General features: G+C 33.9%; 1 protein-coding gene across 4 annotated transcripts in view; it reads left to right on the top strand.

Moving 5' to 3' along the window:
- The window catches only part of LOC150109592 (activin receptor type-1-like), a 238237-nt gene extending 224007 nt beyond the window's left edge, over positions 1 to 14230 (top strand). For all 4 annotated transcript variants that reach the window (XM_090409163.1, XM_090409157.1, XM_090409149.1 and 1 more), the window contains exons 8-9: positions 1436 to 1566; positions 12679 to 14230. In XM_090409163.1, the coding sequence (XP_090265289.1) occupies positions 1436 to 1566; positions 12679 to 12813 (266 nt within the window). In that variant the 3' untranslated portion in view covers positions 12814 to 14230. The remainder of the gene's footprint in view (positions 1 to 1435; positions 1567 to 12678) is intronic.
- The last annotated feature ends 4347 nt before the right edge of the window (positions 14231 to 18577 follow it).

Here is an 18577-nt window from a genome sequence, read left to right as displayed (position 1 = left end):
AATGTGGTATTAAACCTGATATCAAAATTGGAGATGTTAATGTCAGCTCTTTGCTTTATGCGGATGATGTTATACTTCTAAATAAATCCGCTACAAGTCTGCAAGATTCTCTGACTAAATTGAATAGCTGTTGTAATAGATATGGTATGAAGGTCAGCAATAAAAAGACAAAGACAATGAAAATAGGCAGAATCATTGAAAATGTCAACTGTGTTGTGAATGGAGAACCTGTGGAACAAGTAAAACATTTCAGCTACTTAGGCACAATTTTTACTGAAGATGGTAAACTAAATATAGAAATAGACAACAGAATCAGCAACCTGGTATCGTGGGAAGTCAATTGAATAAATTCATATGGAATAAGAAGGAAATTAGTCGGAACACTAAATTAGCTGTATACAAGACTCTGTTCAAACCAATTTTAACTTATGGATCTGAGAGCTGGGTCAGAAGTAAAACACTTGACCAAAGACTAGAGACCGCAGATATGAGAGTCCTGAGAAAGATTAGAGGCATGAACAGATGGCATCAATGGTAATATCATATTAAAAATGAGGATATTAGGAAAGAACTTGACATTGTCAGCATCCAGGAATGCGTTAGCAGAGCTAATCTCAGATGGTATGGTCACTTAAATAGAATGGGAGAGGAAAGATTAGCAAAACAAGTGTTCTCTGCCAGGTTGGCAGGAAAACGACCCAGAGGAAGACCAAGATATAGGTGGATTGATACGGTACAAAGTGCCTTAGACGATAGAAATATAAGATCTGATAATGTTGGAGTCTTGACAAGTAACAGACTGATTTGGAGGAAAATTGTAGATAGGAAGTTAGTAATGATGTAATTTTTTCATGTAGTACTGTCATATCCTGTACACCCCTTGAGGGTACATGGCAGGAATTTGATGATGATGATGAAAGTCTAACTATCAGTGTGGTACTTATTTCTTAAGTTCTAGAAAGCTCACAGGTTCTGCTACATATTAAAAATTTATTAATTTTACAGTATATTTATTAAATAATATATTTAGCTAAATGTATTATTATTATACAGTATCTCCATGAAGTTCAGAAATTCATCGTGGGAGACTCACATGAACTTCTTATAATTTACTAATTATATGAAGAGCCAAAGGCTTCAATTCAGCGGCATGAACTTATTTAAGTTAAGGGATATTATATTCCATATGCACTACCTTCAAGGATCAGGTGCTGCACTATCCAGGTATTTGCTTACGCTTGGAATCTCTGAACTTTATATAGTTTCTATATTCGGCATGAAACTCTTAGTGTTTCTTATTCGGCTATGAAACAATATGGGATATAATATCCCTTAACTTAAATAAATTATTATAATTTATTAATTTGTTACATCCACTTGTGATTTGTAACACAAAAATGCATCAAAAACAATGTTTTATTTGTTACTTATTTAGGGATAGCAGAAGAATATAAGCCACCTTTTTTTGATATCATCCCAAGTGATCCTAGCTTTGAAGATATGAGGAAGATGGTTTGTGTAGATCAGCAGCGACCCAGTTTCCCGAATCGCTGGGCTTCTGATCCTGTAAGTATCTTAATAAGCTTGGTAATATGTATGTACTCTGAATAAGCATATACTATAATCTGCTTTATTAAAAAACAGGAAGTAAAATGCAGAAAAGTAACATTTTCATTATGAGAAAAACTTTTGCAGAATACTGTTGTTTGTAATAATTTTACTTTAAAAGAAAATGTTTCAACCTTTACAAGGTCATCATCTCGAGTATATGCATATATATACACACACACACAGGATTACAGCTATATTACATCTCACTACAGCAAACTACCAAATTATTACTGATTTCACAAACTGTGCAACTAGCCTGCTGTCTAATAAAAATAAATGAGAACATAAAAAATTATGTCACTATCATTTGACAGAAGATGGTTGAGCTGAGATTTATTGAGATTAATTACTTTTTTTGTGGATGAACACCATTCCAAATTAGAGTAATGAAATTTCAACCAGTTCTGGTTCAAACAACTGCCTTAAAATGTTTTAATTGATGACAATAGAGTTTGATGACCACTAACTCTGTTTTGCTTATCACTAGTTTTGTGTTAGAGTTATCTTTCAAGTATCCAGCCACAGTGGGAAATCAGTATGCTAATTGAATATTTGAAGGATTAGTTAACTGAATTTACAGGTTACATGTTGCATTCTCAAACTGACTGTTGTATTTACCCCTTGAATGGGTAAATACAACAGTCAGTTTGAGAATGCAACATGTAACCTGTAAATTCAGTTAACCAACCCTTCAAATATTCAACTAGCATACTGATTTCCTACTGTGGCTGGATAATTGAAAGATTACTGTAACACAAAACCAGTGATCAGCAAAACAGAGTTAGTAGTCATCAAACTGATTATGGTTGTTAACGAATTCTACTGTCATTAATTAAAATATTTTAAGGATGAATTTTAGCAATAAATTCATCGATGAAATTAAGAAAAGTTGCTCAAATAACAACCAAAAATGCAATTTAAATAATGAGATTAAATCTGAGGAAAATGTAACATAAGTATCTCTTGTTACATAGAAAACCAGAGACAAGTAAATTTCTTTCATTTGTTTCTTTCTTTCGTTTACAAGCATTGTTTACATTTTATAGTGGACTATTGATATAAATATATTTTGTATTAGCAGTGTTACATTATTGTAAATGAAAAATATATATACACACACATTTAAATCTTATCTTATAATCTTTCCAGTTTATTTAATTTGAAGCAATGTTATTTTTAATCAATCTCACACATAACATATTGGCAGTTACATAAAAGATAGAAAAACATAGCATGCTGGGTAACTGAAGAAAAGTTTTTTGATATTTTTATTGAAGACTTGGAAGTTGTAGTTATTGGGGAACATGTCATGAGGATGGCTATTCCAGAGGACAGAAGAAAATGGAAGAAAAGAGGAAAAGCAGGTTCAGTATGTTTGCATTTGTATGGAACAGAGATGTTTAGCAGCTTCTGCTTTTTTTTTCTTCTTTTTTTTATTTTACAGGCACATGAGATAGTATAGGAATAATGGTTGTCAGTTCAGTGGAGCACTGTCCATGGATGTACCTGTTGTAAAGACACAGCACTGAAACAGTGCATCCTGGAGACAGAGGTGAAGTGAGTCGAGATCATCTATGATCTGAATTGCCCTTCTCTATGCCATCAGAATTTTTAGGGAAGTTTTAGTGCACCACCACAAATGTATCAGCAGTATTCTAATGATGGACAGATTTGGGATTTGTACTGGTTGTGTTTATGCAGGAGAGGCCAGGTAAATACTAGTCCAAAGGGAGAAGGTTTTCTTAGGGAAATTCTCTATTCTTAGGGAAATGTTTTCACCAAAATGTTAGTCTAAGAATACAGATCTGATCTTGTCTGAAGATCTAGATATTATTGAAGGCAAAGTGGGAAAGAATATATTACTGCCTTCGGGTAGTATTGGAGAATATCTGGGATCAGTGCTTAAGGCATTGGATAAAAATTTTTAGTATAGGATTTTAAGTAAGAGAGGAATGCCGTATACTATCATCAGCAAAATTATGAATAGTATGAATAATGTAGGAATAGAATAATATGTTTCTCCAAACTTTTACATGGCATGTGTCCAGAGAAGAATGATGTAGGAAAAGATATCTGATGTGAATCTAGTAGTGGATGCTATACTGATGGTCACTGATTAACTGGTAAACTAAAGAGTGAAGAAGTTGCTAATGGCCTTTCCATTAATTTAGATAAGAGAGGAAGAACTGAGGTAATAATGGGCCAGTTGTTCGCAGGCGCTTGCTTCCATATCACAGCATGGAAGCAAGTTTTGAGTATAATTGGGAGCGAGTAAACCAAGACCAGAAGATGTTTGGGTATTTAGGTTGTTCAGGATTCTTCTGTCTTTCTGTGAAAGATTACAGGAATGTGATGTTTCTGATATAGGAGGTGATATGCTTTGTTATCTGTGCATACTATTCAATAGTTAGACAGAAATTGCATCCATATTTTCACAAGAAACAAGATAGCCAGTTTCTCAATTGTACAAGAGACATGTTTTTTTTTTTTTTTTTGGACTGTCTTGGTACACTTGATGGAAAACCAAGGTATGAATATTTGGTGTTATAAGAAGATGGGAATTTAGAGCAATCAAAGCATGTGTTAAATGGAGAGCAAAACAATAGTCTACCCATAGAAAGGGGAAGGGAAGCTGCAGTCTCAACAGCCACTCCACTTAGTTCCATTGTAGTGCCAAAGGACACTAGATCAGTTGATAGTGACCGAGATAAAGACATTTCTGTAAAGTGGGGAAACATACAAGGTTATGGAATAATATGAGAGGTGGCTGCTGTAGTATACTTGAAATTAAAAAAAGATCAAGTGTTTGTAGAGTGAGAGAGTTATCTGGTGGTGGATCAATTAGATTATTTGCCACAAATACTTCATCTCCTCTAGTTCAATCGGTGAAATTGGAGGAGCAAAGTCAACTGGAGTTGAGTTCTTACAACATAAGTCAGAGAAGACTATGTATGCTTATATATATATTATGCACTAAGAGGCAGTTACCTCACAAGTCCTGGAATTTTGCACTACTTTAACCTTCTAGTTGCAGTGAGTGTTAATTTGAAGTTTGCAAGACTGTTCTTTTTTGTCCTCTGAAACACACCAGACCTGTTGGTATCAAACTTATAATTGTAAAAATATGTGGATTTAAAAATCAAACTTATATTTAAAATGTACAGAAGTTGAACATGATGAATACTTGACTTATTCATCATGCTCAACCTCCAGTGGTTGATTGCATTGACTCTCACACATACCATCCTGCAAAATTTGTTTCTAGTTTTCTTCCCAGCCTTTTTGTAATGTGTAAGATCTGCCGACTCCATATCTTGCATTACAAATAGAATTAATATCAAGGATAAAGATTTGTGTTTTTGCCTGACACTGAAATAATGATATCATTTGGTATAGCCTCTTTATAGCAAATATCACTTCAAGAAATGCTTTAGTTCTTACAAGAAGACATGCCAGCAGATATTAACTTTTTTTTTTTTTTAAATTTACAAACAAGCTGAAGGAGTAGCTATAGGTCCTATCTCTCCACATTAAGCAGGCTATTTCATGGAACAATAATAAAGGAAACTGTTTAGTACTATATTCTCTCAACCTTGTAGATGACATGTAAACCATTGAACTTGAATCAAACAGTTTATTAAAGTATCCCTTTTTGGATACCTGAATAATGAACACCTCTACAAACATTGTTTTTTGTCTATTGGAAATTTCCTTTACTGGCAGATACATCCATCTGGCTTTGCATCACAATTGAGGTTGTTTCACTGTTCACCATAGTTCCCTAACAGGATTCTTGTTTAACAAGAGGCAATGTGATATCTCATTATGCTACCACATCATATTTTTGGTTTGTTCAGTTCAATGCAGAGTACAGTTCAGTCTGTTAAATCCCAGACGATGTGTCATGCATTATTCAGTTGTAAACCTACTGAATATATGATGTAAAAAGTGAGCACTGGATATTTGGTCAGAACACAATCAGACATTAGGAGATCCCCTACAATTTGATTTATTTTCCTCATATTATTCACCTTACTGAGTTTCTATTATTTAAAAAAGTCTAACTTCGCATTAACTAATGATGTTTAGATAACATTAGATAAATAACACTGAGAAGTAACTTAGAATGTGATAAATATTTGCTATGCATTCATTATTTGAGAATACAGAAAATTAAGGTTTTCTATTTTGTTATTGGTATATGGAAACTATGACTTCATATAAATGTTGAAATTGATCTGGGAAGTGATGACTCACTATAAAGCCAATACACACTTCCCAAGAAGAGTGTTCTGTTTTATGAGATACAGATTTGTAATGAAACCAGCTACTCTTGAGATACAAGAAGTATAGCCAGAGTAGCTGGTTTCAAACTTTTATATAAAATATATTTATATAAAAAGCATATAAACATATAAGTTTGTTATATAAAGTATTTTATATAACAAACAATATATATATATATTAACTGGCCACTGAAAGTCTGGAAAATAAGCATCATTTTAAGGTATGGTGATATACACATCCAAAGAAGTGTTCTCTGCAAATTAAAGAGGCCAAGAAATTATATTCTTGTTTAATCCTTTATCCAAGTGTAACCAAACAAAGTTTGTAAGTGAAGTATCTTCATGACTAGGCTACTTGTATATAGAGGCTAATGAAATGAGTTCACATTAATTGCCTTATCCCATAATGCAGAGCATACATCCTTTTAGGTGTGTATAATGCTATATATTATGAGAAGGGCCACTACTCAGACCAGTTTTGACTTTTATTGAGGTCTCATCAGGCTAATGAAGTCATTAGCCTCTGTATACAAGTAGCCTAGTTGTGAAGATACTTCACACGTAAATTTTGTTTACTTACAGTTGAATAAAGGTTTAAACAAGAATATAATTTCTTGACATCTTTAATTTAATTTATAACCAAGTGAAAAACTTTCAACTTCACATTACTAGATACTTTAGAAAATATTAAATGAAATGATAATATAAATATCCATTGTTACTTTATATCCAGATAAGCATTTTAACTGTATCAGAGGCAAACAGTTTTGCCTTTAAACTTTACATTTTGAAAATGATTGCAAGCTTACAAAAATACAATCCTTTAGTATGCATTGCCTTGACATTGTTTAAACACTATGCAAGAGCCCACGTATGTGTATTTTAGTAATGACTTTGATTGTTATTATTCTTAATCATAATTCTAAATTAAAACTTTATAAAACAATTATAAGACCTGTAACAACGTATGAATGTGAAACGTGGCCGTTAACACAAAATGATATAGATAGATTGAGATTCTTTGAAAGAAAATATTAAGGAAGATATATGGACCAATAAAAGAAGAAAATGGGATATGAAAAATTAGAACAAATAATGAACTTGAACAACTAACTAATGGTGAAGATATAGTAATATATATATATATAAAGTCACAAAGAATAGCATGGTGGGAGCATATAGAAAGAATGGAAAAAGATAGAGTTAAAAATATATTTGAATGGAAACCATTAGGACAAATGAAAAAAGATAGACCAAGAAAAAGATGGATTGATGATTTACAAAAAGATCTTACAACTCTAAAAGTTAAGAATTGGAAGGAATATTGCACAGAAAAGAAAAGCTAAAAATTGTTTTGCAAGTTAAACCTCATAAAGAGTTGTAAAGCTAGAAGTAATGACTTTGATTAATGGTTTGATTAGCCTCAGCCATTGGTTTTCATTAGACTTAACAGAAATCCTTTGAGTTATCATGTGGGTCCTGTTCATGAAAGACTGTAAACCTATTGTTCATTTAATACTGAGTGGGATAAGGGTTGAATCTTCCAGGGTTACATAATCCCTGCTTCTACTTTCTGTTTGTTAACTACTTTCAAATAGGTGCTATTAGAGTATCCCATAATAGGTTCTTGTTTGTTGGATAGCTGATTGGCTGTCTGACAGGTATTAGTAGGTTGTATATGTAGGAGTGGTATTTCAAAAGATGAAGTGACCTTCATCTTTTGAGTGCCACAGGGATCTGTTTTTTGGGACCATTATTTAACTTGTATGTTAATGACATTGGGACCATCTTAACTGGAGTTGTGCGGCTGTTCACCGATGATGCAAAATTGGGAAGGACTATAAGATGTAGAGCAGACATTATGGCCTTGCAAGAGGATCCAAATAGACTATGTGAGTGGGAAAATGACTGGAGCTACCAGTTTAATGTTGTAAAGTGCAAGTCTTGAAATCTGGTAGGTAAGGTTGCGATGCAAAGTATACAATTAATGGAGAATTTTGAAGGAGATGAGAGATCTGGGAGTGATGGTGGACAGAGACTTTAAGTTTAGGGATCAGATTGCTAAAATTGTAAGAACATACCAACGGATTATGGCAATAATGAGAAGGACATTAGCATGCAGAAGCAAACAGGTTATGGTTGACCTGTATAAGGCTTTGATCAGACCACATATGGCCTACTGTGCACAGATTTGGTTGCCTGGTTTTCAGGGGATGAGGATGTATTAGAGAAGGTGTACTAAGTTAGTATCAGGTCTATGGAATGTGATATGAGGAGAGATCGAGGGAATGTAACTTACAGAGCTGTGTGAATAGAAGAAGAAGGGGGCATATGATCGAGACATAAGTTGGTGAGGGATTGTTACTAGATTAATGTGGAGAAGATATTTCATAGAGTAGAGGAAGGCAAGGGTAGAACTAGAAGCTATCCATGGAAGCTGTATAAGGATGTGAGCAGGGGAGAGAGAATCAGATTCTTTACATGGAAAGTGATTGGTGAGTGGAAACTGTGAATGAGTTCAAGGCAGGGCTTGATCTCTTGGCATGAGAGAGAGAGTATAGACCTCCCACGATGAGTACTTTGACTCTATGGAAGTCAGATAATAATAATAATACTCTGAATGGGCTGGGTTAATCATCCATGGTTATATAATTCCTGATTCTACAGACCAAATAGATTGTTAACTACTTTCAAATAGCAGCTGCTAGAGTATCCTGTAATAGGTTCATATTTAAAACTTACGTAAGTGAAATTTATGATTGCTTAAATCAGTTATTAAAGAAAGGAGCCTAATCTTGCTTGAAATTATTAAATGTAAAAATAAATCTCCATTGTTATTTTATAATGAAGTAACCAGAGCCATTCATTGATTTCATAGTTCACCTATGAAAAATACATAATTTTGATACAGTAGTTGGCTTGGTTTTCCAAGTGGTTAACATCAGCATTTCTAAAATATTTCAATGCAAGAAATTAATAAAATTTATTAAACTTGAACCTAACAGAACATTTTTACTGAAATGATAGTTCAAAAGATAGCAAAATAGTATTTTTTAAAAAAATAGTTCTTATAACTAATAAGACTCTCCAGAATTTTAGGCAAAGAAAAACCATCATTACAGTTTAAATTTAAGCGATGTGGTAGCTTCAGCTGTAGTCTGAAGTCTTTTCTCGACAGAACATTAAGGCAGGGCAGTTTTTCGATTCAGATTCAATTCAAATTTGTTTATCCAAAGTAAAAGAGATGACAGTCAAAAGGGAGTTAGCAGACATCTAGGAGAGAGATAGAGATCATTTATCCTTGATGGAAGGTAACCAAGATGGGAATTTGTGATCAAGAAAAATGTGTGTACTAGATTATACTTCTTGAGGATCTTAGAAATTGTGTTGGAAATTTCAGCAACATAAGGTACCTGGAACTTTCTGTACAGGTTCAGGGTTCTTGGGAGTGGGCTTGTAAGAGTCAAAAATGTACTGCATCTTCTGTGGAGAGAAGCCATTTTGTTGCATAATACATTGGATGTTCTCCAGTTCTAGTTTGTGATCATGGGGGGGTTGGAGCAGACATGTTCAGCAAGGTTTTGATGATGCGCCTGTATAATCACATCTCACTTTCTACTATACTGTAATGTAGCTAGTGTAATAGAGTACTCTGTACTCTATTACATTAGCACAGGGATTCTCAACCTATGGTATGCGTACCACTTGTGGTACGTGAGCCACTTCCTTACTGGTACATCTAATATCTTGAATTAAATATAGTGGTACACCACTGGAAAAGGTTGAGAACCCCTGCACTAGCACATGGCTCATATAATTTAAAATTCATTGTTGTGTTCTACCTTTTGAATTGTCATTTCACTAAAGATGATCTATTAGATTCAGATCAAAATATCTGATTTAATAAAGTTTTATTAACTTATGTCAGTATTTGCTTTCTAGTATATCATGAGTGCCATTAAAGAAGTGAGTGATTAACATAGCTGCTCTCCAGCTGATAGACTGCTGCTGTTTTGAATTCTGCCATGTGTATGAATTTTTGTGATCGTCTTTGGGTGATGAATTTCATTGCCATGAAATTCACTGGCAGCCTGAATTTACTTGAAAAAGTTTCATGTTTGGTCTCTAGATAAAGTAATGATTTCAGGATTATGTTTAAAAAAAACATGCTAAGCCCACCCACGGTGTGGTAGTAATGTATTATAGGCTTACAGCCTTTCATAGGTGGGAATGACAAGAGAGATATGAACTGCTGCCTTGGCATAAAATGCTGCTGAGGGAGCTCATGCCAAAGGTTTGTATTTTTGTAAGCTCTTGATCACTTTTTGTTTGTCTTTAAAACTGTAAGAGATTTCATAGTTTCCTTACTTGGGTACTTAGAGTATCTTATGAAGTTAATTGCTCTCTCAGTATGTAAAAATAGACGGTTGTAAAGATACTTTTTTGTACAAACACTTACTTATAATTATAATAAGTGTTTGTTATGTATAATATAACATGACAAATAAAATGTCATGTATATCTTTTCCTCTATCTGAATGCTTTTTTTACTATTACTCAATTATATCATTGGTTGGCTGAGTGGTTAGCATATCTGCTTTCCAGCCAAAAGGCTGCGAGCTCAAATCCTACCATGGGCATGAATGTTTGTGATTGTTCGTGAAAATACTAGTGATGATGGCATTGGTGTAGTTTGCTGTAGTTAGTGGAGAAGGTGAGTTGTAGAGTAAATGTCCTCCCTCGATGAGTCTTCGGACTCCTTGAAGGTGTCATGTAATAATATTAATTTGCCGGCCTGGTTGGCTGAGTGGTTAGTGTATCTGCTCTCCAGCCAAAAGGCTGCAGGTTCAAATCCTGCTGTGGGCATGGATGTTTATGATTGTCTGTGGAAATACTAGTGGTGGCGGCGGTAGATGCCATTTGTATAGTTGCAGTTAGTTGATTGAGTGGTGGAGATGGAGAGTTGTGGAGTGGGTGCCCTCCCTTGATGAGTCTTTGGATTCCCTGGAGGTGTCATAATAATATATGTGGGCTGTTCAATAAGTAATAAGACTAATTTTACTGTGGCGAAACCACTCACAATATATTTCTGTGGAATAAAGAAATGTTGCTGTCTGTATTGACAAAAGAGGTTGATAGATGGCATATATGGGCTGATGTGCCAGAGTGTCACGTGACTAAACGCAAGCTTGTTTCACCGCGCCTACGAAGTGCGACCAGTCTTCGAAATGGAAGCGTCCTTGGAACAGCGTTATGTGATTAAATTTTGTGTGCATTTGCAAAAATCGGCATCGGACACTTTTAACATGATATGCGAAGCTTTCCAAGATGAAGCAATGTCGAGGGCAAGTGTTTTTCGCTGGCATAAAACTTTTAAGGAAGGAAGGCAAAATGTGGAAGATCTCGAATGTGAGGGAAGACCTTCAATGTCCATCACAGAGACAATGATCAACACAGCAACAATCATCAAGCACGTCAAAAGGAAGCGTCCATTGCTGAAGAATGGCTTCTTACTGCACCACGATAATGCAAGGCCACATATTGCTGGTTGTGTAGTAGACGTTTTGTAGAAGAACAACACAGATATCCTACCACACCCTCCATACAGTCCTGATCTCGCACCGTGCGATTTCTGGCTGTTTCCTCAGCTCAAGAAACCACTAAGAGGCCGCCATTTCGAAAGCAACAAAGAATGTGTAAAAACTGCGGAAGCAGTTTTGAAAGAACTCTCAAAAAACGGACTCTCACATGTGTTTAAGAAGTGGACGCAATGTTGGGACAAATGCATCGCGTCTCACGGTAGTTACTTCAAAAAAGACCATGTAAATGATGACGATTAAAGGTAATCTGTTTTCTGTATAAATATAGTCTTATTACTTATTGAACAGCCTACATATATACTACTGGAATGTAATCCAAACCTTAAACAAAATTAATTAAAACCATAATTATTATATGAAACTGCTTTATTTCATTATTGAATTTAACAGATAGAATATAGCCTAATGTAATGTAGGATAACTTTTTGTTTTTCTGTGATTATTTTGATTTAGTTATCTGTCTGATAGAACAGTCCATAATATTGCATTAGGGACCACAAATGGCAGCAGTTGTTTGCTATACTCTCTTCATTGGATGCCATTTAAAATCATTGATAGTTTGGCCAGCCATGTCTGATTGGCTAAGAGTGAAGACTGACCGCTCCTCAGTCTCCAAAGTTAGATAGGAGTAAAACAGCATGCCTATTCCCTTCAAGAACGGGATTAGCAGATTTACTTGTTTGATATGTGCTTTTTTAGGAAAAAAGAAACTACTGTTAGGGAGGTGAAATATTAAAAAGAAATAACATTGACCAACAAATATCAAATATTTTAATAATTCATCACATTAATGTAACCTTCTAAATAATTTATTTTCTTTTTAAGACAAAGAGATGACAAACATGAACATATCTAATGTCATTATAAAAGGCATCTGCAACTGCACATTTGTTATAGTATCCACTTTTTCAAGTGGATACTATAACATTTTATTATTGGATATTTTCAAATGTTTGCCAGGGCCTGGTGAGTTTGAATAATTGGTAAATTACTGACAATTTTTTTTTCTTTCATATGTTTTTATTTACATAGAATAATTTAAAATTGATTTGCCACTTTAGCATGATACATTGGAGCATTTTTAAATGTTTATTTTTTCTGTTTTATCTTTTATAAATCAGTTAATTTTATGCAATCTCGTTTAGTTGAAAGTAAAAATAATTCCATTTGTCTTCACCTAGACATTGGCAGCAGTTTCTAAGGTGATGAAAGAGTGCTGGCATCAAAATCCTTCAGCACGTCTCACAGCTCTTAGAGTTAAGAAAACACTTTTGAAAATTATTGATTCTGATCCCAAAATCCATCTGGACTTATGAGGATTGTCGAAGAATATTTGATAGAATACTGACTTGCCTGTCATTATTAAAAGTGTTGTAATACAAAGTAAATTTTGTGCTATGTGTAAACTGATGAGGAGTGTTTCATGTTTTGCATTTAGTAGGATGGACATGATCATGCTATATGTATATTGATATAGTACTTTTAAGTGAAGAAGAAACTTTGTTCCATGATTAGATCTGAAAAGCAACAAGTTTGAAGATATTCTTACTTGCCTTTTGTATAATTAAATCTTGCAGCAAAACAGTATAGTAAGATTATCTGTGATAGGAATGAAGAGAATGACTATTTTATGAAGCCAACAGAATTACCTCTAATCTTGTTAATGTCATATTTATTATTCAGTAATAAATTTAAACTATCAGAATATAGTATAAAAGCATTTTTAAGATAGTTAAAATTGAATAATTGGAATTGATTACTGACAGAAATGATTGTGTGACCATTTACTAAATGGCTCATATAATGAGCTTGAAAATACTAGGTCTGAAATTGTACATATATATGGATGTTATAATAATACATAACCCACCATGCATTAAATTTTTGTAAAACATTGAAAATATGCTGTATTTTCTAGGTACAAAATAGTGAAAATAGTGTTTTTATATGCTATGTTTATTATTTTTAAAGGCTAAAAGTTTAATTTTTATGGATAACTGAAAAATGTGTGTTTAAAGTCATAGTATAATAATTCAGCATTCATGATTACAGAAGATTATTATTGTCATTTGTCAGCAGTGATGATAATGAACTGGTAGTTCTTGAGCTTCTGAAAATGTGTTTCATAGACCATCTGTACATTTATGCAGAAAAAGTTGAGAAACTTGCAACAGCTTCTCATCTGTCATGAAGCCTTTTTTTTTTTTAAGAGCATGTGTATATTTAAACGAATGTAGCAAAACTGTTCTGTAGCATCAGTTTGTAGATATTTTATACTTTACGCATCAAATATTGACAAAACTGCAAGAGAATCTTGAGAAATATAAATACAATTGACAATCGAATCAACAAAACCTGATGAAATTATACTAAAAAATACATTAAATATAAGGGGGGAAATGTTTTATTTAAAAAATTCAATTTATAGCTGTTAGGACAAAGATTTTATATGTTCTATGAATAAAATTTTTGGAACTGGAAAAAACATACTGCCCATATCATTTGGTTATTCTTTATGTTAAAACAATTACATTCTAAAACTTCAACTATGTCATACTGTATATTTTGTACTATGGGAGAAAATGGTGGTTGGTTGTATATTCTTGTAGTAATTGATATAATTCCATATGTATAGTGATATCTGACACACTGTGAGGATTAAGCACTCTGCACGTGACAGAGCTATTTGAAAAGTACAAGTTTTTTTAAGTGAAATAAAAGTACCCTAGAATAGCTTAGCAAGGATTATTTCGGTATATACCATTTATTTTGTTGTCACACACACACACGTATGCATGTAAAATAAAATGTTAATAATGTTAATAGCTGCATTAGTTATATATAGATAAAAAGATAAAAAAATTGTTATTCAGGAAACCAAATTCCACAGAACTCACTTTTTATATGTTACTTGATATATCGTTACATTCTTATACCTTTATTGAATAACCTCAAAATTCTTATAAATACATCTCCTAAATAGTAGTTTTCAGGTATAGTTTGCAACAACATGTAAGCAAATGTATCTGTATGCATGCATATGATAACCTCCATAGCTCAGTCAGTTCCAACAGTCTTCTGGTTTGAAAAACATTAAGGTTTTCACTTAAAGGCAAGTTAACCAGTCTCACATGGAGGTGACAGAGCCCAGAGATGGGTTTTTCACAATAAAACTGGCCAGGAAAACAAAAGATTTACACACGAAAATATGAGGAGAGGACTGGAAAGTTCTGATAATGCCTAGAACAAAAATGACACTAAAGTAACTGATATAACCACAAGAAATGATATAAGAATATAAGTTACTTTCATAACTCTGCTACTAGTATGTTCTTTCTTGTGGTTATATCAGTTGCTTTAATATCATTTTTGTTCTAGGTGTTATCAGAACTTTCCAGACTCATCCCCCCCGTATATGTGAAATATGGTTGAATGATGATATACTGATGAGAACAGAAATTGAAGGGTACAGTGTTTTTTGCAGGGATAGAAAGGACGAGAAGAGAGAGATGAGTGCTACTGATGACAGCAGGGGGATTATGTCCCCATAAGGTAGACATGAAAGAGGGGAATAGTAGCAATAGTTTTGAGGCAGTGTAGTGTGAGGTGGAGATTGATAGGAAAAGATATTTAGCTGGTTGTTGCCATGGGCCAGAAAGAGGAGAGATAGGGGTAATGAAGAAATGTATAATCAACTTACATTAATAAACAAGGTAAGGGTGATTATTATGGATGATTTTATAGATGAATATGGTTATAACAACTGATATAATCATATTCTGGTTATATAGATTGGAATAAGGAGATAGCAATTGGAAATAAGGAAAATTAATTTCTTGAAAGACAACTATTTAGACAGTATGTAAAGGAGGGCATGTGAGCATCAAGAGTTTTAGATCTGATCATTTCATCACAGGATGTGACTGTGAATGGGGTTTTACACTTCCTTCCAGTTGGTGTGAGTGAGAATAAAGTGATCACCTGAGTTGTGGCTAGCCATATGAAGCCTTCTACAAGGAGATATGTGGAATTACAAGGCTGATGATTATGACAAGCTTAGGAAATAGGTTGGAGTTATAGCATGGAATAAGGAGTTGAGCAGAAAAGAAATGGAGCAGATGGGATTGAATGATAGATTAGTGAGTTGGATAGGCAACTGGCAAGATAGGTATCAGCAAGTTGTGTATGGGATGCAGTATTCTGGAAGAGGAAAGTCACTGGTGGTGTGGAACGGAGATCTGTTTTAGGACCATTTTATTTAATTTATATATTTATGATTTTGGGATGAGTTTAATTGGTGATGTACAACTGTTTTCAGATAATGCAAAACTAGGCAGAGTGATGAGGAATCAAACAAATGTGGCCTTACAGGACTTGAATAAATTATATAAATGGGCAGGTAAATGGAACTATCAATTTAATGTTGCAAAGTGTAAGGTTTTGAATTTTGGTAAGCAATGGTGGGAAGCAACGTATACACTTAGTGGCGAAACATTGAAGGAAGTAGAAGAGATGAAAGATCTATATAGATCTTTCATCTCTTGCCAGAAGCCACCACTTTTGTTTTGATGATGTTGAAATTAAGTCTGGCTTTGTTGCTTTCCCTCTAAAGAAGATCTGGAGCGGTTGGTTAAATAGAATCAACTGTTTCAGATCTTCCATAGTTTCTGCTGTAAGAGTTGTATCATCTGCATATCTTAAATTTTTCTACCACCAATCTTAATTTATTTCAGCTAGGTCTTTGTCTAAGTTAGCCATTCTCATAATGTATTCACTATAAATATTAAAAAGATATGGCAACATTATACAATCCTGCCAAACTCCTTTTTTCCCACTCGAACACTGTTTCTCCAAAGACTGTTTTTACTGAAGCTTCTTGGTTATCATACAGCTCTCTTATCAAGAGAATTAGCTCAGGTATTCCCATTAATCTCATTATAATTCACTGTCTGTTGTGATCCATGCAATCAAAAGCTTTCTTATAATCAATAAAAGAGATGAGTACTTCCTTCTGAAATTCTCTTGTTCTTTCCATAATCCTTCTCATGTTTGCTATCTGGTCTCTAGTTCCTCTACCTCTCCTAAAGCATGTCTGTTCTTGTAGTATTTTTCTATTCACATATGGCTCCAGCCTTCGTTGGATCACTATCATCATAACTCTACTTGCATGTGAAATTAAAGCAATGGTTCTATAATTTTCACAATCTCTGGAATTTGATTTTTTAGGAATTGAGATGAATATTGATGTTTTCCATTCTCTAGGCCAGTATATTTTCTTCCAAATCCATTGGCAAATTTCATTCATCCCCAGTAATTGGATGAATTACTGTGGATGAACCTTGGGAACACCATATATTCTGGGAGAACAGGCGTAATGGGGTATTCGTTTTTTAACAGTGTCTAATGTCCAACATTACACCCATTCTCCCAGAATATATGGTGTTCTCAAGGTACACAAACATAACTTTCCACTTCTGCCGATAGTCGAGGGTATAGACAGCCTTGATTATAGATTATATAGTCAGGAAATCAGTGTCAACACTCAAGGAGTTGGTAGGTCATTCCTCCTCCTATATAAAGAACATACAATAATTCATAAACAAAATTAAAAACATAACACTCGGCAAAGATGATTTATTAGTCAGTTTTAACATTTCTGCCCTTTTCACAAATGTCCCAATCAGTGACACAATTCTTCTCTTACAGAACAAATTTCTGCTCAACATTACAGCTCTCTTTGCCCATGTACTACGTTCCAGTTACTTTGTATGGCAAAATTTTTACCTACAAAAAGAAGGCATGGCCATGGGCTCACCACTATCCTCTCCACTTGCTAGCTTTTATATGGAAGCTTTTAAGCAACATGTTCTAGATTCCTTTACTTTAAAACTTACAGTTTGGCTTTAGATATGTTGACGATGTTTTTGTTATCTGGCTATATGGCTGCCAAATGTTAAACGCATTCCTTAGCCACCTGAACAAACAACATTAGCACATACAATTTACTGTTGAAATTGAAAATCAGAGCTCACTTCTTTTCCTAGATACACTGGTCACATATCTTCCCTCAGGCAGTCTATAGGCCCCTCCCCAGTACATTATCAAGAAGAATTCTCAGAAAAGCAAAATGATGAGTCTATTAGAAATTTATTCAAGATAAAAGGAACAATGGCATGGCTTTCTGACGAGACAAACGAAATACCGAAATTCAACTAGATTTGCAAAAAAAAATACTGTTGTCCTTCCTGTCGTCATATTTAGTGCTGTAAATGACTTGCTACTGAAAATAAGAAATCATCTGGATATCACAAACCATGGGGATTTGAGATTGAAAAATGACTAAATTAATACCTCAAAATAAAAATTCTTTGCAGCAGACATCAAGCTCAAGGATTGCATTAATTTGGATTTTATTTTCCTGAGTTCGGTTCGATTTATGTTTTATAATATACAAAATGTAATATAAAATTTATATTCATTGAAGAAAGTCGAATTAAAAAACAGTTTTACCTATGTTCCTTTTTTTATTTAAAGTACATATTTATACTTTTTCAGAACTTGGCTGACTATTATGCTAGGGGGGGGGTATCAAAATCTTTGACATGGGGCATAATCCAAAAAACATTGGGAAACATTGCCTTAATGTAAAGGTCAAAATGTCGAGTGATTATTTTGGTTTATATTATATTAAATTGAAGTTTTACTCTAACATGGTAGTTGTTTCCATAATTTCTAAGATCTGATCACCCTGTAAGCATGAAGGAAAGGATTCTGAGATTAACTCTATCAGAAGTTGAACTTCTATAAGGCTTTGATCCAGCTTCATCATTCTTGTTAATTCCATTGGAAGCTCCTCTCTGCTTTTCCCCAGTAGCCATTTCGATGCCTTCCAACCTCGGGGTTCTATCTGCCAGCATCGTATCACAATAACTTGAGCCTCTATTCATAAGATTTTCAACTATTAGCTGGCCTAATACAGAGTTGGCTGAGTATTTTCTTCTTGGAAATTTATTTTTCATTCTGCAGACACACAAGCTGACTAAAGAATATACATAATTGTCTGTTGATAAGAGTAACTTT

This window comes from Typopeltis vanoorti, chromosome 2, assembly GCF_054136105.1.
Source record: "Typopeltis vanoorti isolate ZY-2024b chromosome 2, IOZ_Tvanoo_1.0, whole genome shotgun sequence".
In the NCBI taxonomy this organism is placed as follows: Eukaryota; Metazoa; Arthropoda; class Arachnida; order Uropygi; family Thelyphonidae; genus Typopeltis; species Typopeltis vanoorti.
The sequence above is the reverse complement of the archived record's forward strand: the minus strand, read 5'-3'. Positions and strand labels throughout refer to the sequence as shown.